General features: G+C 33.8%; 1 protein-coding gene across 8 annotated transcripts in view; it reads left to right on the plus strand.

Annotated features, from left to right (window-relative positions):
• The window catches only part of RBM27 (RNA binding motif protein 27), a 67,852-nt gene that overhangs the window by 8,534 nt on the left and 36,985 nt on the right, over positions 1-22,333 (plus strand). For 4 of the 8 annotated variants that reach the window (XM_037016179.2, XM_073221915.1, XM_037016181.2 and 1 more), the window contains exons 2-8: positions 1,684-1,802; positions 5,242-5,366; positions 10,540-10,631; positions 11,309-11,502; positions 12,364-12,624; positions 13,982-14,257; positions 15,899-16,033. In XM_037016179.2, coding sequence (XP_036872074.1) covers positions 1,684-1,802; positions 5,242-5,366; positions 10,540-10,631; positions 11,309-11,502; positions 12,364-12,624; positions 13,982-14,257; positions 15,899-16,033 — 1,202 coding nt within the window. Of the gene's footprint in view, positions 1-1,683; positions 1,803-5,241; positions 5,367-10,539; positions 10,632-11,308; positions 11,503-12,360; positions 12,625-13,981; positions 14,258-15,898; positions 16,034-22,333 lie in introns of all 8 variants that reach the window. The other 4 variants (XM_037016178.2, XM_073221914.1, XM_037016180.2 and 1 more) reach the window with 1 other exon arrangement.

A 22,333-nucleotide genomic window follows, 5' to 3' on the forward strand; every position in this document is an offset into this window, starting at 1 on the left:
GTTCCCTTTCTCCACATCCTCACCAACACTTATTTCTTGTCTTTTTGATACTTGTCTTTTTGATTCTGACTGGAGGTGATATGTTATTGTGGTTTTGATTTACATTTCCCTGATGGTTAGTGATCTTGAGAATCTTTTCAGTTTTATGCCTTACTTGGAAAAATGTCTATTCAGGTCCTCTGCCCATTTTGTGACCAGATAATATTTTTTATTGAACTGTAATATCTGTTTCAGAATTTAGCAGTGGATTTACCTAGGTAATCTGTTCATAATTCTCCAAAATGTAATCTTTTATTTTTTACTTATGAAAAATCCTGGCTTTCCTTTAAATTTAATGTTTTCATTAATATGTAATGCATCATCTTTGACAGTTATATTCTCCTAGGGTACTTCAACCCTCATCTGTAATTTGTTTTATTAGCTCTTGAGTTTTGTAAAATTCAAGATAGTTGAAATTTGCTCTCTTAGAATTTGGTGTACAAATAGGTGTAGATGTTTAAAGAACCAGTCTTTCCCACATCGATGTTAATACTGGTGATGAAAAAATTGTATTTTAATGAATTATGAACTTTAAAAATGTAACTAGAATATAGTAAAGGTGCTGGTGCTTAGTTTTTCTTTTACTTATCTCATGAAGTTGTTGGAAATGTGATAATGCTCTTTAGCTGAAACTTCTTAACTTTCTAGTTGATAGTGTTGGCCCAAGGATTACAGAACAGGATTAGTTAGATTTCAGTAGTGTTTTATAGGGATATGGTGACCTCTCTTGCGTAATGATTTTATTTACTGTCTTTTTGAATTTTTCATTTTACCTTCACAACAACCCTATGAAGCCACAAAGGATATGTGTTACTTAAATGTACTTTCATGGGTAAAAGAGAATGTTACTATATATGTTTTGTCGGTGTGTGTCACACACACATATATAACATGAGAACTTTCATGTGGTTAAAATGTTAAGTCTGATGGATTGCTATATGTCAGGAGTTGGCAACTCAAGGATCATGTGCTTCCCTGTCATAGGAGATGATTTCGGAAGTCAAAGTCAGGTTACTACGGACAAAAAAAAATTGTGAATTAGATAAAGGTTATTTCTGCCCTACCACCACTTCTCTTATTCTTTCTGTTCTAACTCCCAGATCTTTTCTTTCCTGCTTATAGCTGCTAAAGTGTATGCCAATAGTATTTCAGGTGCCGTCCTTCCTGTGTTCTCACTTTTTTAAAAGATCCTTGAGATACTGAGATTAGCAGTGGAATTGATTGCCATTTCCGAATGCTGGTGCCTGGGGTAGGGAATGGAGAAGCTGTCCCGTCACTTCCCTCTCATGGTCTCCTGTGGAACAGATAGTTCCTGAGGATACTGACAGTGCTTCCACAGGTTCAGAGTCAAGCTACAGCTTGAGTCAGTTGCTACCAGAGTAAGTAAATGTAGATTGCGCCCAAAATTCTGGGTATAATTAGAATATTGAAAATAGGAGATAGACTATTTTACAAAAATAGGAAAAGGAAAATCTTACTTGCACTATGTATATGCTCTTTGTTTTAATAGTTGCCTGTGTCTGTGGTTGCTTTTAAGAGAGAGTTTTTGGCTTTTAGCTTTCCAAAATAGGGGTAACTTCATTAATGACATCACTGTTTGAAAAAAAATGTTTAAAAATTTCTGTTTTCTCTTTATCCTACTAGATGTGATGCTGACCCTTCAGCCTTAGCCAACTATGTTGTAGCACTGGTCAAGAAGGACAAACCTGAGAAAGAATTGAAAGCCTTTTGTGCTGATCAACTTGATGTCTTTTTACAAAAAGGTAATTATTGTGGGCCTTCAACCAAGTATTAAAGTAAAGATTTTAAATTTGAAGTTTCCTGATAAAATCTTGAAGATAGAAGCTTGAAAGGAAAAAATTCATCAGAGTCCTTTAAATACTTTAATATGCCCATTCATGCTTAATAATTTATCATGTATTTTGGCAGAACTGTTTTTTTTTTCCCTTTCCTTCTCTGCTGTTTTCCTATATTGAGGCAGTGTTAACTCATTCATGCTTTTCAGGTGAATGGATCCTTCTTGGCTTGTGATAGAGCCTAGTTGGTAACAATTTAAGGATAATGAAGTTGCTTATTTTTGCTATTTATTAGGACAGAGAAGCTGTTTTTTTCCCTCTTGTTGGGGCTTCTTGATAGTCAAGAAGAGATGGACATGATCTTCTCTTCGTGCCTTTAACTTCCCATATTGTTTACAGATTTCTTTCCATAGTCTACAGAGCTTGCTCCTCTGACCTCCCCTCCTACCACTCCCCCTCACTTGTTCCATTCGGGCCACACTGACCACCTTGCTGTTTGTACAACATGGCAAGCATGTTCTCAATTCAGGGTTTTTTGCACTCTCTTCACCCTTGCTTAAAACATGATTTCCTCTGTGATAGTTTCTGATCTCTCCTCAAATGTCATCCTCTCAGAGTAGTGTCCCTTGAGTGCCCTGTCTATATAAGGGTAGTGTACTCCATGTCCCTAGTCATTCCCTCTTCTTCCCAGCCTTGCTTTGTTTTTTTTCTTGGCACTTGTCGTTTCCTGACATGTTGTATGTTTGTGTGTGTGTCTCCCCACCTTGTTTGTCTTTCCCTTTGTTGAGAATGGAGGCTTGGCACTTACAGTGCTTGGCACATAGAAGATATTCAATAAATATTGTTGAATAGGTGAACAGAAATGTGGATAACACACACTTTGTGGTTTATTTGACAATTGGTGATGAGAAGATGTTCTTTAACTCAAATACCAATATCTACTGAGAAAGAAAAAATAGTAAATATGGTTTCTCAAAAAAGGATTACATACTTTTTTTGCGCATTTTAAGGCTTTTTATACAAAAAAATCGAACACAGAATTCCTACCCAGTAGAGAAGAGTATTTTCTTTTCTAAATGTATTAATTTTTTACCTGGTATACATTAAAGATGAGTCATGAAATGTAGCACCATGAGGAAGGTAAAGAAAAAAGGGAATCATAGCCAAGACATCTGGGGCAAGATCAAATGTATGTTTAGACATCTAAGAACTTCTTGTTATAAAAGTTATGAAGATTTTTAGTAACTTTTTAAAAATTACAAAAGCAGTACACATGAGGAAGAATTCTAAAACATTTTTAATTGGAGAAGAAAATAAACAGCCATTAATTTGCCACCAGAGATAAAATCACTGCTACCTACTTAGGTATGTCTTTAGACCAGCACTGTGCGGTGGGAGTGTGTGCAGAGGAGAGAGATGGTCCGTATCTGCCCTTCCAATTCAGTAGCTACCAGCCACTGTTGAGCACTTGAAATGTGGCTAATGTGATTTAGGAATTGATTTTTTAATTTTATTTAAATTAAATAGCCACATGTAGTTCTTGGCTACTATATTGGACATCACAGCTCTAGACTTAATGTATATGTTTGTATTTCATGTTAAAGTGGTTTTAAATGATTATACTCTTTTGTAATAATGCTTTTTAAAAAGAAACTTAATAGTGTATCTTGTTAGATGTTTAGATACACTCTTTTTCTTCATTGGGTTATGTTTTTTAAATTAGAAAAATATGTTTTAAAAAGTGTTTTAGAAATAGAAGCACATGAAAATTTTCTCATCATAACTGCTTTTGATTTGCCAATCAGTTTAACAGATTAATTTTATTAATTTGCCCTATCATTATTTAATAAACTTAAAAAGGGTTTTGTAGCAGTTAATAAGACCAAACAGTTATTTTTTTTTTTTGGTATAATTACTCTATAATTACATGAGGAACATTATGTTTACTAGACTCTCCCCATCACCAAGTCCCCCTCACAAACCCCATTACGGTCACGGTAAGATGCTGTAAAATCACTACTTGTCTTCTCTGTGTTGCACAGCTCTCCCCGTGCCCCCACACACACATTATACATGCTATTTGTAATGCCCCCTTTCTTTTTCACCCCCCTTATCCCTCTCTTCCCACCCATCCTCCCCAGTCCCTTTCCCTTTGGTAACTGTTAATCCATTCTTGGGTGAAATCATATGAGTGAAATCATTTGGTATTTGTCTTTCTCTGGTTTATTTCACTGAGCATAATACCCTCTAGCTCCATCCATGTTGTTGCAAATGGTAGGATTTGTTTTCTTATGGCTGAATAATATTCCATTGTGTATATGTACCATATCTTCTTTATCCATTCATCTACTGATGGACACTTAGGTTGATTCCATTTCTTGGCTATTGTAAATAGTGCCGCGATAAACATAGGGGTGCATCTGTCTTTTTCAATCTGGGCTGCTGCATTCTTAGGGTAAATTCCTAGAAGTGGAATTTCTATTTTGAGCTTTTTGAGGAACCTCCATACTGCTTTCCACAATGGTTCCTAACAGTTTTATAATCATGGAAAATGCTTACTAAACAAATTAATAACATAAAGAAGTTTATGAAAAGGTGCTTTTCTGAAGAAGAATTAATTTGACCTTTTAGAAATATCTGTTAATGTAAAATGTGTAATAATTGCAGTGTATGAGAGTCTGTGTTGTGTTTTTAATATGTTCTTGCTGTTCCTTAGGGCAGGACTAACAAAGTTACTTAAATTTGGTTTGAATAACATAATATAAATATTTTGACATTTGTATTTTTAATATATTCATCTGGTTCTCCCATTCAGTTAGTCTGAAAAGGTTACAAAATAGACCAACTAGAAATCATTCATATCATTCTCATGCCAAAGGTTTATTCAACAGATTTTTAAGTGTTTTTAATTAATTTTTTTGAGTAGGCAGTAAATTTAAATTTTTAATTAAAAATTTTCCCTTCCCACCTCTAGTATCCAACTTTGTGATTTTTGTGCATATCCTTTCAGATTTTTTATGCAAATACAAACATAAATATTTAGTTTTATATCTTTGAGATCTGATATTATTGGTACTCATTCTTTTTACTGCTGTTTATTCTCTTGTATGATTATCATATAATTTATTCAAATAGTCTTTTATTCATGGAAATTTGGGTTGTTTCCAGTCTTCTGCTATTATGTACTCAGGTAATCTTGCCCATGTATCATTTTTTACATGTGCAAGTATGTCCGAAAGATTTGAAAATCCAGAAGTGGAATTCTCCCCCATAAATGTTAGACCCATTTTTAATTCCACCAGCAGTTATGAGATGTCCCATTTTCCTCAGCTTTACCAGTAGTGTGTTGTCACTTTCTGTTTTTTGTTTGTGTTACATTTACTTAAACATTATTTCTTCTCCCTAGAAACTTCAGGTTTTGTGGATAAACTATTTGAAAGTCTCTATACTAAGAACTACCTTCCACCTTTGGAACCAGTTAAGCTCGAGCCAAAACCACCAGTCCAAGAAAAAGAAGAAATTAAAGAAGAGGTATGCAAAGTTTTCTTTTGCTTTGGGGGCTTCGTAGGTCCTATTACCAGTGTCATTGTTAGTTGGATGTTGACCTCATTAGAAGTAATTATAGATAGAAGCTTCTGGGTTTTGGGCATAGTACAGATTCTTTATCAGAGTTTCTTAGGTCCTTGGACTTGAAGAGTTGGAAGAATTTCAGGTAGCTTGTTTAGTATTCCAAGAAATATTTTAATAATACTGAGGAATTCAGAGAAATCTTTTCCAGTGATTTTTAAAAAAAGAAAACTTGGTTAAATACAGAGACGTGACTGCAAGTAAAGTATTGATGAACCTTAAGAGAAGTCATTAGGTCAACACATTTTAATGTAAATAAATAAACCATTTTCTGTTTTAACTATATAGAGTTTTTTAAATAGTTAATGTAATTATAAGCATCACCATCAACATAGGAAAGAAAAAGAATGTTTTTACAATGTTAAAATATAAATATGCGATTACAGATGGTAATCTAATTGTTTGAAACAAGAAGAGAATCTAAAGAATTCATTTGTAATTCTTTTTATGCATAGCAACATGCTATTATATGATAAGAATGAGTTCTGAAATCAAGCTGCATTAGTTAAAATGTAGCTCTAAAATAAACTTCATTTCATTTTCACATCTGCAAATGATAATCATACTAGTATTTACCTCATTGAGGATTGAATGAGATTTTACACACACACACACACACACACACACACACACACACACACACACACACACACACACACACACACACACACACACCGCCCCCACCCAGTGCCTGGGACACAAATGTTAGTAATTTTATGGGAAAAGTTCCCAATTTTTGTTTTTATTATAATTATTTAAGTTTTCTGGGAATAATTTTAAACTTACATAAAAATTACAAGAACCGTATAAGAAAACAGAAAAAAAAAGAACCATACCCAGAACACCCATACCGTCTACCTAGAGTCACCTATTGAAGATTTGCTTCATTTGCTCTCTTTATATATCCATACCCGGAACTATATTTTTCTGAACCATGTGGAGTAGTTGGACACATCAATACCATTGACCCCTAAATTCTCAGAGTGTATTTCATAAGAATAAGGATTTTCTTTTACATAATTATTATAGTGTTAATAGTTTTAGTTAATTTAACATTGATAAAAGAATCTATTGTCTGTATTCCCAGTTTTGTTAATCGATTCAACAGTGTTGCTTTTTTGTAGCATGTTTTCTCCCTCTGCAATACAGAATTCATTCTGTGATTCACATATTACATTTAGTTATCATTTCTGATATGTTTTAAAATGCCAGGCTGACTGAATTGATCCTACATTAAAAGAAAACAAGATGTGGCTATGGGTAATTAAGATCAATTGAGACCCCTATCACCTCTTGTTTTGGGCTCATGTTCTCCATGTGTCTCATGAAGTCTTTCTAAAATAAGAGAGGCTCCCAGTACGTTTTCTCAAGTAATGGAAATAGTTCTTGATGGTATATTATATTTGGTGTATGATACAGGTTAAATTTTTTATAGTAAGTTAAAATTTTTGCAGCCTGTGTCCTTTCTACAATGATTGAACATCAGTGGATTAGAAGTATGTTTGAAAGACAGCTAGTTTGAATTTAAAAGAAAAATGATATAATCTTGAGTTGAAAGAATAATTTTTAAAAATTGTACTATTTTACTTTGTGACTTTATTCTTTCAACTCAAGAATAATTTTTAAAAATTGTACTATTTTACTTTGTGACTTTGTAACCCTAATTTTGAAAATTGTGAAAAATAGATACTGGCTTCTGTGTATACCTATTCCAAATGATACTGCCTGGTATTGCTTCCATTTCTAAGACTTATGTGTAACCTAATTGTCATTACTGACACAAATAATAGGTCATGTAATAGTGTTTAAATGTTAATAGTTTATAGTAGTAATTATGTTTAGATAATGTTGAAGGAAGAGGTTTGAGGTGGTACATACCTTTGGCTAATTATCTATTTTTCTTGTCTGTGTCTGGTTGGTGCAGTTGTTGCTCTGAGCAGGGCAGAGGAGCAAATCCATCTAAGGACTAGCCATTTTAACTTTCTCCCTTGGTCCCAGGTACATTGCACCATCAGTTGTTGCACAGTTTGGACTATTGGTTACACAGAGAACAAGGGGAGAGAATTTAGATCATTGACACAACTCATTCTGGTACTGGAAAAACACTTGGTACATATGTACCATGATTTACAAAGCACAGTGTGTTTACAGATGGATAATTAGTTGTCAATTTGTGTAGTTTTAATGGACTCTTTTTAGGCCCTTGAAAAAGAACAATCCACGAAGATAACAGATCTTTGATATTACAATTCCTTGTTCATACTATACCTTAAGCATCTGAAATGTTAGAAGGTAGTTTTTCTTACATCCAGTGCATGGATTTATAACTAGAAGAATGAGACCTTCTGGCACAGTTCCACCACACCTTTGGTTGGTCTGAAAATATCTTTATTTTTTTAAAAGCCTATTATAGAGAATTTTCAACATCAGAAGGAGACAGAATAATACAATGAATTCTTATTTATTATCACCCAGCCTCAGCAACCCATCATCCCATGGCCAATTCTGCCCCATCCACATACCTGTTACCTGTTCACTTTTATATCTAAAATGGTCCAGTAGAATGCAGTCTCTCAGACTTATGTAGCCGTGATAGTCCGACATAATAAATAATGAAAACTTCTTTATTATGTGTGTAGTGGTCTGACTTCAAGTCATGTGGCAACATAGAGGAAAAACTTAAAATTGGCATGCCTGATCACAATCTGATCTATTAAGAAGTCTACGTTTCTTAGTCTTATAATAGGATGAAAGTGGGTAAGAGGTTTTGGTGAATGACGTCTTCATATATATTACTAATTTAAGAAATAAGGCAATATAATGTCATATAACTTATTTCAGAATAAGTTTAAAGTAATTGTGGAAAAATATATCATTGCCATAGGAAGTTCTAAAAAATATATTTAAAATAGAAAAGAATGCAGATTATTTTTGTTTAACTCAAGCCAAAATAATATGATGAACCCCCATGTACCCACATTCAGCTTCAATGGCTACAGATCCATGAGCGAGCAGTCTTCTTTGCACCTTCAACCACTTTCCATCCTCTTAAGTTATTTTGAAATAAATGCCAGGCATCGTATCATTTCATTTATAAATACTTAGTATGTATCTCTAGAAGGTAGTATTTTTAAAACCCCATAATAGTTATTTCATATATAAAAATAACAACTCCTTAATATCATCAGATACCCTGTTGGTGTTTAAATTTCTAATTATTCATAAATATACAATTATATCTCATTCGTTTGAGTCAATATCCAAATCAAGTTGGTTAAAATATCTTTTTTCCTTTTTAATTCCCTTTTCCGTATTCTCTCTCACCAGAGTAACTACTACTCTTTTAATACTATGTACTAGTTTCTCCTCTTTTTTCCATTATGTGTAAAGAGAATCCTACAGTCTTTTGTGTAGCTTCTTTAGCTCATTTTAATGTGACATTTATCCTTGTACATGCCCTTTCACTTTTTTTGAACAACTTTATTGAGATAATTTACCTGCCATACAATTTACCTATTTAACGTGTATAAATGCTTTGGTTTTTATTATATTCACAGTTTCGCAACCATCACCACGATCCATTTTAGAACATTTTCATCATCCAAAAAAGAAACCCTGTACTCATCAAGCCGTCACCCTCCAAGCTTTCCCGCTCCCGGCCCTAGTCAGCCACTAATCTACTTTCTCTATGGGTTTGTGTATTGGACATTTCATAAAATGGAATTATATAGTGTGTAGTCTTTTGTGACAGGCTTCTTTCACTTAGCATCATACTTTCAAGGTTCATGTAGGTTGTATCAGTACTTCTTTTTTTAGTGGCTGAATAATCCATTTGGGTGGATGTATCACATTTTCTTTATCCAGTTATCAGTTGATGGATATTGGGGTCGATAGCCAAGTGGCTAATACCTTTTGACTATTATGAGTAATTCTGCTGTGAACATGCACAAGTTTTTGTGTGGCCTTGTTTTTATTTCTCTTGGATCCTTTGAAATTTTTTTAAGAGTAATTTCCCATTAGAAATCAATACATGTCCATCAAAAAAACCCTTGGAAAATATAGAAAAGCAAAAAGAAGTTGATCTCTAAGTTATGTCTTTTTTAAGTCTTTTAATATTTAAATCTCTCCATCCTACCTACCTTTGTATGTCTCTTGCTCTTCTTTTCCTTAACCCCCCTTTATCCCTTAAATTTTATTACTTGAAGAAGCTCAGTTATTTGTCCTTTTAGGTCTTTTTACACTCTGGGTTTTCCTGATTGCATCCCAGGGGGGTAATATACTCTCTGTATTCCCTGTAAATTGGTGAATGATTTTTAAATACAATCTAGTGACTGTATAGTGTTTTTGCCAGCACCATATGGTTGCCATATTGTGGCTGTCATTTATGTTGCCTGAGTCTTACTAAATTGTTATGTCTTGCTCCATTCACTCATTCCCAGGTTTGGCTAATTCTAAGGGAGTTTCTCCATTAGATGGGCACTTGCAAATGACTTTATTTCACCTTTTTCTAGTAAAAGCTGTATGTTTTGAGATGAACTTCTGTTTAAAAACAATAATAAAATCACCGGTTCTCTATTTCTGGTCAACTTTGACTGTTTGGCTTTAAAAGAAGCTTAACATTTCCAGTAATTCCAGTGCGAGTTTTCTAATGAAATAGTTTTGTATAGCATTTGGTAACCATTTGTGCCTGAAACCTTGTCTATGAAATAAATCTGTAGTCCTCACCAAATGAATTACAGGTGTGAATATATTTTATAATTAGGGAAACAAAAACCATTTACTATACGATACTTAGAAATAGACATTTTCTATTTCTGCTCTTTCAACTGAAAGAATGAATTGCTGTTTTTCTCCTACACTCCTATTATCTACCTTAAATTAACATTTAAAGATTAACATATTGCCGTTAGATTAATTTCAGCATCTCTTTTCTCCCTATTTCTTGACTTTTTTGGTTGTGATTTGACTTCAGTATTTCAGTACATTTATTTATGCCTTCTCAGACCAGAAAGATTATTAGGTGGCTGTTTCATAATTTACAGAAGAACTGTTCTTTCTAATTAATGTTTTCATATAGGTATTTCAGGAGCCAGCAGAGGAAGAACGAGATGGCAGAAAAAAGAAATATCCTAGTCCCCAGAAGACTCGTTCAGAATCTAGTGAACGAAGGTTTGTGTTTACCTTTAATTAGGAAGACATTGATAATTCACTTTTTAGTTAACTTATAAGGACATTAAAGGGATTTTTAACACGTTCATTGACTCCTCTCTCTCTAAACTGATTAAAAAATGAGAATTTTACCTTTCTTCCTTCCATTCTGTTTTTTTTTGTCTTTGTCATAGTTTCTCTTCTTTTATAAACAATTCTCATTATGTGGTTTCCCCAAGAGCTCAAGGGTGGGAGCAGCCTCCTTAGAGAATATTAATGAAATGTTCCATTTGGTTAGGGGTGCTCAGTATGAAAATCATCCACAGCATTTTATACTGTAAGTAATAGTACAATTTATATGTCAAATCATCAGCCTACCATCAAAAATTTAGTCTGTTTTGGAAACATTGTTTTGAGCTCTTTTTCTTTTCTAGTTTTAAATTTGTTTTCCTCCCATGCCTCCCTGTACTTTGGACTCACCTTTTTTTTTTTCAATCTTCCCCACCCAGTGTACTTGAGGGAATGCTTTTTCATTTTATATAATGGATTAGAGGAATTATGTGGTAGTCTTATGGCTTTCTAAAAAAAGCATAGACATTATGAATTGTGGTGAATCAAGGGGTTATTTTGTACTACTGATTTGTTTGCAGACTTGGCTTCTGTAGCATCCATATGGCTTTTATATCTGTGTATTATAGGACACGTGAGAAAAAAAGAGAGGATGGCAAATGGAGAGACTATGACCGGTACTATGAACGGAATGAACTGTACCGTGAGAAGTACGACTGGAGAAGAGGCAGGAGTAAGAGCCGGAGTAAGAGCCGCGGCCTGAGTCGGAGTAGAAGCCGAAGTAGAGGGCGCAGCAAAGACCGGGATCCAAACAGGAATGTTGGTGAGTAAGTGAGGCTTCCCCCTGAAATTTCTACAGTTTTATCTTCCTATATCACAAGGGTACCAGAACGTCGCTTAAAGGTAAATGTACTTTTAATATGTATAAGCAGTGTAAGATCTATAATTATCTTGAAAAGCTTAATGTTGATTTTGTTACAAGGATAAGGTCTCTGTTCTCAGGATGGAGTCAAAGGAGTTTGACTAAAAAAGAAGCTATTCATAAGTATATCATAGTACATGTCTAGACTTAAGTCATTTATGTAATTGAAGTAAATGTCCTTTAACCAACAAAGCTATCACTGGAGGAAGAGGATTACCTGCTCCCTTCCCCACCCAGTAATTCAAATAATAATTGAAATAATTCAATTACTGTTTCAGTATTAATAGAATCATTTAAAATTTAAATAATATTTAAAATAATTCAGATATTTCAAATAATAATTGAAATTAATCATTTCAGTAATTCAGTAGAAATATTTGAAATATTTTCCGTTTAAAATAATTTGCTTTAAAGTTGCCTAGAGTTTACAACACTGAAAGAAAAAATTTGAGTAGATTACTGTGATTCCAATCCACTGATCTGGGATATCAGTTTGGAAGTCAATTCTTGGATAACATTCTTACTAAATATCAGTGGAGAAGCTGGTCTTTATTATATGTTAATGTTGATGTTATAAAAGATGATTTTATACAAGTTACTGGAGGATGTATTAATATTGAGAGTACTTTGAAATACGGGTATTTCAAATATCTCAGAAAGTTTACTTCAGTATTCTCAGCTTTACTTTTTTTTGTAAATGAGAAGAAAAGCATGAATGTCTGATCTCATTTGTTTCTTCTTGTTATTTTGTCTCTAAAGCAGAACACAGGGAAAGATCAAAGTTTAAGAGCGAAAGGAATGATTTGGAGAGTTCCTATGTGCCTGTTTCTGCACCACCTCCAAACTCTTCTGAGCAGTATTCCTCTGGGGCCCAGTCTATTCCCAGCACTGTCACTGTGATCGCACCTGCTCACCACTCTGAAAACACAACAGAGAGCTGGTCTAATTACTACAACAATCACAGCTCTTCCAACTCCTTTGGTCGAAACCCACCACCAAAGAGGCGATGCAGAGATTACGATGGTAAAAATTCTTTTCTTTCTGATGTTGTACCCAAAAGTACTAATAAAGCAAATATTACTAATATTGCACACCTCTCCATTATATAGTCCACATTTTGTTAAAAGGGATGAATGAGGAGGAGAATCTCTCTTGGCATATGTTTATTGTTTGGTTTAATAGTTCAGCTTTAGTTAAGAGAATTGTAATTTCTCTGTGATGTTTGGTGCTGGGAATTTGTTAAGCCTGTATAACCTGCTTATAATGTTAATTTGTTGATTTTCCACTTGAATGACCCAATAGGTATATGTGTATTTTAATGTTTCATTATTGAATTATTTAAACATTTATAAAGCTTGATAATATAATTAATCCTAGTTATTCATGACCACACATCAATAATTTTCAACTCTGGGCAATCTTGTTCTCATCTATACTCTCACCAATTCTCCTTGGTCTCTATTATTTGAAGCAAATGACGGATATCCTAACTTTCCCTATAAATATAGAATTTATGTCTTTACATTTGATTTATTGTTAAGGGAATAGAATCACGTCATAATTCAAAGGTTACCTTGCTCTCACCCTGGTCTGCCAGCCACATACTATCTCCTTCCTGAGGCCAATTTAATGTTACCAGTTTCTTGTGTAACTTTCCAAACATAGCCTAGTACATAATAAACATAATCAGATAAATATATTCCCCATTTTATTTTTTATATAAGTGCTAGTATACTATCCAGTCTCTTGCATGTTTTTTTCAATTAGCACTATTTTTAGCAGTCATTCTATATTAATACATAATGAGCTTCCTCGATATTATTTTAGGTTAGATGTACAAAAGTGTGTTTAACCTATTCCTTCTTGAAGCACTTTTGAGGTGTTTGTAATATTTTGCTGTTACAAACTGCTGCAGTGAATAACATGGTACATAATGCCCACTTGAATAAACTAAAGCTTCAACTTGTAGATGCAGCAAGAATTGTTGCTATAGAATAATATTGTGAAAGTATACAGCTAAAATTAGATCATCTAGTCCAAGTCCTTTATTTCCCCCATAGCCTTTGCTAAATTGATATTTGCTTAAAATACCTGAGTTTTTATTGTGAAAACTTAACAGCAAATGGGTTATTCTGATAGTGGCTAGTAGCCTGTTTTTAACCCTACTATTTGCCATGTCAACAAAGCATAATCTCATGGTATAGAAAGTAGAGAGTACACCTGCCCCTACTTTAGGGATACGTGATGATTATAACAACACTAAGGCTTTAGACTGGTTGGAGAAAAAACACTTTGTAAATCAGATTGGTGAGTTTTTCAAGGACTTGTTTTGTTTGTTTACTGAGTAGGTCATAACAGGATGATTCTTCTATTCTTACAGAAAGAGGATTTTGTGTACTTGGTGACCTTTGTCAGTTTGATCATGGAAATGATCCCTTGGTCGTTGATGAAGTTGCTTTGCCAAGCATGATTCCTTTCCCACCGCCTCCTCCCGGGCTTCCTCCCCCCCCACCTCCTGGAATGTTAATGCCTCCAATGCCAGGCCCAGGTCCAGGCCCTGGCCCAGGTCCAGGCCCAGGTCCTGGCCATGGTATGAGACTTCCTGTTCCACAAGGACACGGCCAGCCTCCTCCTTCTGTTGTGCTTCCCATACCAAGTAAGTATATGTTCCTAGGGTATTTCTTTAGGGAAGAACTCATCTAGAAGAACCAATCCTTTTTAGCTGACTTGGCATTAAAGTTTTTGAAAGCTAAATATAATAATGGAATTTGGAATATATGCCCATTATTAAGATGCTGTTCTTTCCTTTTTTCCATCCATTGTTTCATTAGTTGTTGTGCCTCCAAATGTAAATTTTATGAATACTGGCCTAATCTCTATTGGCCTGGAGTCAAAATCTTGTTAGTTGAAAGCATCTTAAGAAAGCCAGTGTTTTGAGAATGTTAGAAGAACATGCCAGTGGTTTTAATGCAATTGCCAGTTTTTAAAGAAGGTCTCTTCAAGAATATTGAAATAATTTTTCAAACCTTTTATTATGGAAATTTTCAGGTATACACAGAGGTAGAGTAATGATATATATATAACATGTGTACCATCATCCAACCTAAGGGGTCATCGGTATTCAGTTGTTTTTGTTGGTTTTGGTGGTGGTGTTTTTTTTTTAAATAATGAACAATATGCTATTACTGCATCTATCAAAATTAAGAGTAAGAAATGTTTAAAATGATCATTTAAAAAGCCTTAACAGTTGCTGGGTTAGCTGACACAGAAGTAAGACTGAATTTTTTTTATGCAGTTGAAGTGGTGAACAGTTCATAGATGTACCAAGATACAAGAAAATACCTACTTGAAGACATTTAACATTGTTGAGTGATGGCAAATTGTTGTTTTTAAGAGAAGATTATCATTCAGTTTATGTAAATGGTACTCAGTTTTCTTTTTTTTAACTTTTATTTTTGAAATTAGAGACTCACAAGAAGTAGCAAAAATAGTTCAGCATTATCCTGTGTATCCATCACCTAGCTTTCCTGCAGTAGAACATAATTCATTAAAGTTGAAAAAGGGTTGGAGACATTTAACACATATATTTGGTCAATAGAAATATGGTTCTTCTAATAGCATTTGTGAATATTCAGTATTGTCACATAACACTATAATTGTGAAGTTGAAATTTTATTCCCCAGATAAAACATCTTCATATATAAAAATTCTTATAATAAAAAATACCTCAATGTGGAAACATCTGTTTAAAAGTTAAATCCCAGAATGTCATTTTATCCCAGCATTTTTTGCAATGCAAAAATTTCAAGTGAACAGGAGAGTTGAAAGAATTGTGCAATGAACACCCACATACTTACTATCTAGGTTCTGCCTTTTACTATATTTGTACAATCACATATCTTTTTGTCTCTCCTTTATTATTTTTGGCGCATTTTATAGTCATTGCAGACATCAGTACACACACTTAAATAAATTCATCATTGACTGAAAAATTTTGTAGAACTTCATCACCCCCAGAAAGTTTGTTCAAGTCCCTTTCCTGCCATTTTCCCCTCCCACCCACAGAAGCAACCAATTCTGCTTTTTTCCATTGGAGATTAGTTTTTGTCTGTCGTAGAACCAAAATATCATTTTAATACTGCAACTCACAGTGCCTAAGCTTGTGTATATCAGATTTCTTCTGTTCCAGGCCAAAGTAGGCATTTTAAGTATCAGTATCTATAAATTAGCACTGGTATGTTAAGTATTTTTATTAGGAAACATTAATACGCTACCTTGCACTTTGTGTTACCTCTAGGGCCACCCATAACACAGTCAAGCCTGATAAACAGTCGTGACCAGCCTGGGACAAGTGCGGTGCCCAATCTTGCACCAGTGGGGGCAAGACTACCTCCTCCTATACCCCAGAACCTCCTTTATACAGTATCAGAGCGTAAGTAAACGTTGTTTGACTTAAAATTGCTAGGGTATAGAAAAGCCAGGTTTCAGTGTTACACTTCTAAAAGTATAATTTCTGTTCTTGTGGCCCATATAAAAATTATATTTATATTCATAAGGCAGTTTACTGTGTGGTTATAGTATATGGCTGTCTTGTGAGATGATGGGAGACAAGGCCAAGGCCTTCTGAATTGCAGACGTCTATCCTGCCATAGAGTACCAACCTTTGTTGTCTTGTAAAGGAAATTTATTTTGAAGCTTCTTTTCAAAAATTGTTCCTCTGATTTAATTTCTAAAATGTAAGGCTTATCATCTCCTAAGAATATACGAAAGGCTGGATGAAATGTGTGTAATTATTATTTAACTTGGATGCTGACATGACAATAGCACCAAACTAATGTTGAGTGGCCAGGCTGTTTGTAACATTTTATGTTTAACTGCAATGATGTATTTTTCTTGAATCCTAATGGTTTTTTATTGCTTATGTGTCTTTGTTGTTTTTAGGTAACTAAAGCCTTTTAAAAATTCCATTCTCCAAAAACAAAAATAAGGCAGTTGGTTGTTAAAAATATCATAACGTAATATTTTTTTATACAGAGCTAGATAACTTTATGGATAAATTCATCTTTTATGTAACTGTTTATTGTAACCATTTCTTCATTTCTGTCATGTCATGGAGAGACAGTTCAGCAAATAATTATGTCCAGGTTCAAATCCTAGTTCCATCACTTAACATCATTGTGAAATTGGGCAAGACCTTGTATCTCAGTTTCCTCTTCTGTACTATGGAAATAATAATGTTACTCATCTCATTAAGGTTCTTTGAGGAATAAATGAATGAATACATATAAAGTATCTAGAACAGTACCTGGCATCTAGTAAGGTATATATAAAGATCAGTTATCACGATATTGTAGTTGTTATTATCTCCTTCAATTTGAACCTCTTTGAAATCCATCCTGTTATCTTCAGGTCTCTACCTCCACCATCCTTCTCTTTCTCTGTCAGTGGAAATAACACCCACTTACTCACCTTGAATTGAATCCTTGACATGACTTACTGCTTTGCTTTTTTATATCTAGTTTAAAAATCCTTTCTTTTTCTTCAAATTATTCTTTTCCCTGTTCCTGCTGTGGCTTCTGCCCTCATCCACACTTCAGTCACCTCACATTTGGATTCTTGCTGTAATCTTGACTGCGTTGTTTCACCATGCACACCTTCCCCCACCCACCTAAACCATAGATGAACCCCTCTTTATGGCTTCTAACTCTTTCTGTAATCTCTTCTTCCCTTCTTAGTGATGTTTTTCCACTATTACCCATATGATTCTTCTCTGATCAGACCGATTGTACCTTGTCTGTACCTATGTCATGGCTCAACTTTCTTTTCCTATCTTTACTTCTAGTAATATGCCCTCTCCTTTTCTTTCAAGCTCCAGATCTTCTAAGTACATATGAATATGAGTGCTCTATTCTGTGCTACCAAGAAGTATTTATTACACAATAACAAGTAATTGTATAAAGGACTAGTTTGATTTCTTTTCATTTATGTCACTCTTATGTTCAGCTGATCTTCAGAACCACATCTTAAAATCTCAGTCTTCTAATTAATAGTGTCTTTTTATAGTGCATCTTTGTTTCAAAGCTTCTCTCATTTTTTAATTATGGGAAATTTCAGACATAAATAGAAAAGGAAGTATAATAAACTTGCATGTACCCATCACCACCAAGCTTCAACATTTATCAGTCCTGTTGCATCTATCCCCCTGAATCTGTTCTTCACATTATTTCTTAATGACTTGGAACTTAAAAATATGAAAGTGGATTATTTATCTCAGAGTCCATTGCAGATGGCACGTTTTCATATTGTCAAATTTAGCATTGTGACTCATAATTCCATTTTTTTTAATTTTTAAAAATTTGGCAGTTATCTTATTTTAATATTAAATTTTACAGTACAATTTCACTTCATAAAAATTTCATTGATTTTAATTTTAAAAAGTCTGGCAGTTACTGTTTATTTCAGTGACATAGTTTAATATTCATTAATTCAGCAAATACGTAACTGAGTGCCTGCTATGTGCCAGGCTTTGTGCTACAGACTACAGGAAGCAAAGTTGAACAAGATATTTGACCTCATTACTTGAAGACTATTTTTCTGTTGTTGTTAAGGCAAGAATATTTTGTGGTATGTAGAAAAGGCCTTTTAGAACAGAATTCCAAACCTCTGTTTTTCAGAAGCTGGTAACATTCTAGGAAAATTTTTGAGGGCCAATACACATAGCTTCTTTTCTTGCTATGTTAAAAGACTACATATGAAAACATTGAATATCATTTCAATTTTTAAAATACGTTTTTCACCAAAGAAAGATTGTCAAAATACAGGACTTCCTTTTGTATTTGTATGTATGAAATATCAATTACATTTTTTGTTCCATATTTGTCACAGACTAATAAAAGGCTATGTAACTTCTTATAGGCATTTGTGGATTAGTGCTTAGAGGAAAGTCTTATATGCTGTGTCAGTGTTTATAAAGAGATTTAGTTGGTTGGTAACTGAATATTTTGAAAGTTACAGATTATAGCGGGTATTTTAAAACTCTACTATGTAAACTACTTTCTTCCTTTCTTGAGTTAAAACTTAATTCTGAAATTCTGGAGAAATTTGAAAACCTAGGAGATAGTCCTGATAGAAATCTAAATAGTAAAAATTTTTTGGTGCAGTACAGTTTGTCAGGTAAAATTTTTTTTTTATCTTGTCTAAAAATACGTGTTTTTTTTTAGGTTGCCCTTGAGACACAAGTTGAATCGTTCAAATTGTTTGGGTTTACTTTGCTAAGTACTGTAATTGATAACTTAAAAAGAATTAGAACTGCTTCACTTGAAGTAAAAAACTATATGTGTGTTTGCAATGTAATATAGAAAACTTGAGCTATCCTCAAAGTTTAACAAATTGGGAAAGTTTAAATTATGGATATTTTATTGTTGTTAAGATTATCATTAAAATTCACAGCATAGGAACTGCTTATAAGTGAAAAAGAGCATATCAGTGGTATTTAGTCGTGAAAATTTTGTCAGGGGCTCAAAACAAAAATGAAATCTGCACTTTAGAAGGTTGAATAGGAGTCTGCATAATGCTAGGGACGGAGTATACAGATGCGTAAGAAATGATTCTTCTAAAGCTAAAAAGCTAATAGTAGGAAGGATATGTAAAAAAGAAACCACAAAAACCAATTACAGTGTGTTTTGCTGTTACAATTAAATGAACAGAGTGCCTCAGAAACACAAGCGACAAAGCAACTAATTCTGCCAAAAATAAAGCAGGCTTCATCTATTCTGTAATTATCACTTGTTTTGGAAGAGGACAAATGAATGCTGAAAGAAAAGAGTTACCCCACTGTAAAACGGAGTGGGTTGTCTGTGGTTCCTGGTAGTGCTATTTAAAAGTCAATGTCGGATAGTAACTGCACTAGTTGGGGTGAGGATTTAACTATATAGGTAACTGTTGAATCACTGTTTTGTATACTTGAAACCAGTATAAGATTGTATATCAACTATAGTTCAATTTTTAAAAAGTTGATTAAGTCAAATGGTCATAGTTTGGAAAACCATTGAAATTTTGTTTTGGTTGAGTTAAAATGACATGGATACTCTGAAAAGGACTTAAATGATGAGGTGTGATTGGAATTGTGTGGAAAGACAGCAGTATCATCTATTAAAATCAACTGTTTTATTTCCTCTGTTGTACTTAAACATTTTACCCAAATTTGAAGTCTACCAATTCAATATGGGGTTTTTTTTTTCTTGTTTTCACAAAACCATTTTAAAGTGTACTTCCCTTTTCTGCCATAAATTTGGTCTGTTTCTTCTGATTCTTTGAAGAAGTCATAATAGAAATGTTTTAAAAGTGCTAAATAGGCTCACTGTACTGGGTGTGTGAAAAAGTAGTATTAGAACATGCCATCCTGGATTCTAGAGACTGATTCTGAGGTTGAAGGCATGTGTGTCAATCTTAAGATGAATTTACATAAATCATCTTTATCTTTCTGCAAATAACTTCTACTTTCAGCTGTGCAAAATTAATAAGACACTATATTTTAGGAAAACTTGAGATTCCTCATTTCATTCTGTAGAATGCATAACATTCCTCTGTGCAGAAACATGGATTTTGATGTTCACAAAAGTGAGTCTCCTAGAGTCATTGTATATTTCTAGAGTTTATCTCCGTTTGTGTTTTGCTTGGATTTGTGTTGCCGTGGTTGTCTGTCATACTGCCTATGGAACACGTAGATACTCATCTACAGAAATACTTAATTGTCTCCAGGATACTTTAAATAAATAAGCTTTAATCCCTATAAGTGACTCTTAATTGAGTTCCTACTATGTGCCAGGCACAACATTTAGGCCCTGAAACTTTAGAAGGTGTGCCAGGGACCTTGGATTCTCCTAGAGAAGACAAATGCTAAATATGGCCAATAATTGGAAGGTGTAGCTTTTTATTTTTTTCTATTTGAGCTTTTAGTTTAAAGCTTCCCTTCAGATTTTTTTTCCCTGTGAATACTCTGAATAATCAGGAAAATTACAGAGTAGCTAACATTTCAGTTTGAATAAAGACTATCTTCCACTGACTAGAGTTAACATTAAGTACGTGAAAATGTTGCTATCGAGTATGTAAGATACATGAATAACAAGATAGGAACATGAATTTGGGATGTTTGCAATTTGGAATTACCCAGTCACTCTCTACACTGATCAAAACCTAAATTGAATGAATATCAGTTGTGACTAGCTCATGGTCACCATTATTGTAACTTGTTTGATTTCTTAAAACTTTTTATAACAGAAACTTAAATATATCTAAGAGGTGAGCAAATACTATAATAATCTTCACATATTCATTTTCCAGCTTCAGCATTTATAAACATTTGGTTCATCTTCATCCATAACTTACTTCTGACTTGATTATTTTAGAACAAGTCCCAAGTAGAACATTTCATCTGTGGAAACTATTATGTATCTCTAAAAGTTAAGGATTAAAAACACACACAATCATAGTACTTTATCCTACTTCCCAAATATTTTAACAGTTGTATCATAGATGTCCTTTTACAGCTGGTTCATTTGAAGTGAATCCAAACAAGGTTATGCATTATGTTTAGTTGATACATTTAAATCTATAATGATTTACCATATATCTTTTTTTCTCTTTGACATGTGTTAAAGATACAGATAATTTATCCTGAAGAATTTTTTTTACATTCCGAATCTGGCACAGTGCATCCTTGGTATCATTTAACACATTCCTCTATCCCCTGAGGTTTCCTGTAATTTGAAGGTCAGATCTGAATATTTAATTAGTCGTGTGTGGTTTTTTTCTTTTTTTGGCAGAAATATTTTTTTGACGGGATTACTTACGTGCTACTGTGGTGCATCATGATGCATGTAATACCTGGATGGCTTCTTTCTATGTTAGAAGTATTGGTCAGTGTGTACAGGAGTTTTAATCCTAATCCATCCCTTTAAAAAGTTGCTCATGGTTTCAGCAGCCATCAGTGATCACTGCCTACATCTGTTATTTTATTAGGGCGTCATAAGCTGTGGTGTTGTCATTCTATAACTTCTATATTTATTGGCTAGCATTCTACAAGGTAAAACTTGGCAGTGTAACCATTTGATTAACTTGATGTGATTTTTATAGGAAAGACAGGATAAGTGCTTGATTCCTTTTACTTACCAGTTTTCAGAATAATGAGTTGCTTTCCTAGCATCTTCCAAGGTGACCACTGTGGTTTTTTAAGTACAATTATGAACTCATGGATTTTTAACATGTGTGATATGTTTCACCCCATTTATAGCCCTTCTTGATGTTCAGATTGTCTCAGCATTGACCAGTGGGGGCTGCTTCATGCTGGCTCCTGTGGGTTGTTTTGTTTTTGACATGCCTCGTGTTTCATAGCTATGTTAACTTCAATATACCAAGGGGTACTACTGGGTTCACCTTAGAAATTTTCTGCCCAAACCTAGAAGCAGCCTTTTATCCTAAGGAACTGTTTCTTTTTGAAGTTGTATTTAGAGGCCTCACTAGTGGTCAATCAAGAAAATCAGGCTTTATTTGAATAAACAGCCATCTTAGGTGTTTGAATGCTGTTCTTTTGTCATTTATTTTAAAAACACACAATGCAAACTAGCCTTTTAGTTTCTCATTGACTTTGAGACAGTTATTAATTACATATACTTGGTACATTGAGTGCTGTGTCACATTTAAGTTAGTCATATAGACTGAGGTATATTCTTTT

Source organism: Manis javanica, chromosome 14 (assembly GCF_040802235.1).
Source record: "Manis javanica isolate MJ-LG chromosome 14, MJ_LKY, whole genome shotgun sequence".
In the NCBI taxonomy this organism is placed as follows: Eukaryota; Metazoa; Chordata; class Mammalia; order Pholidota; family Manidae; genus Manis; species Manis javanica.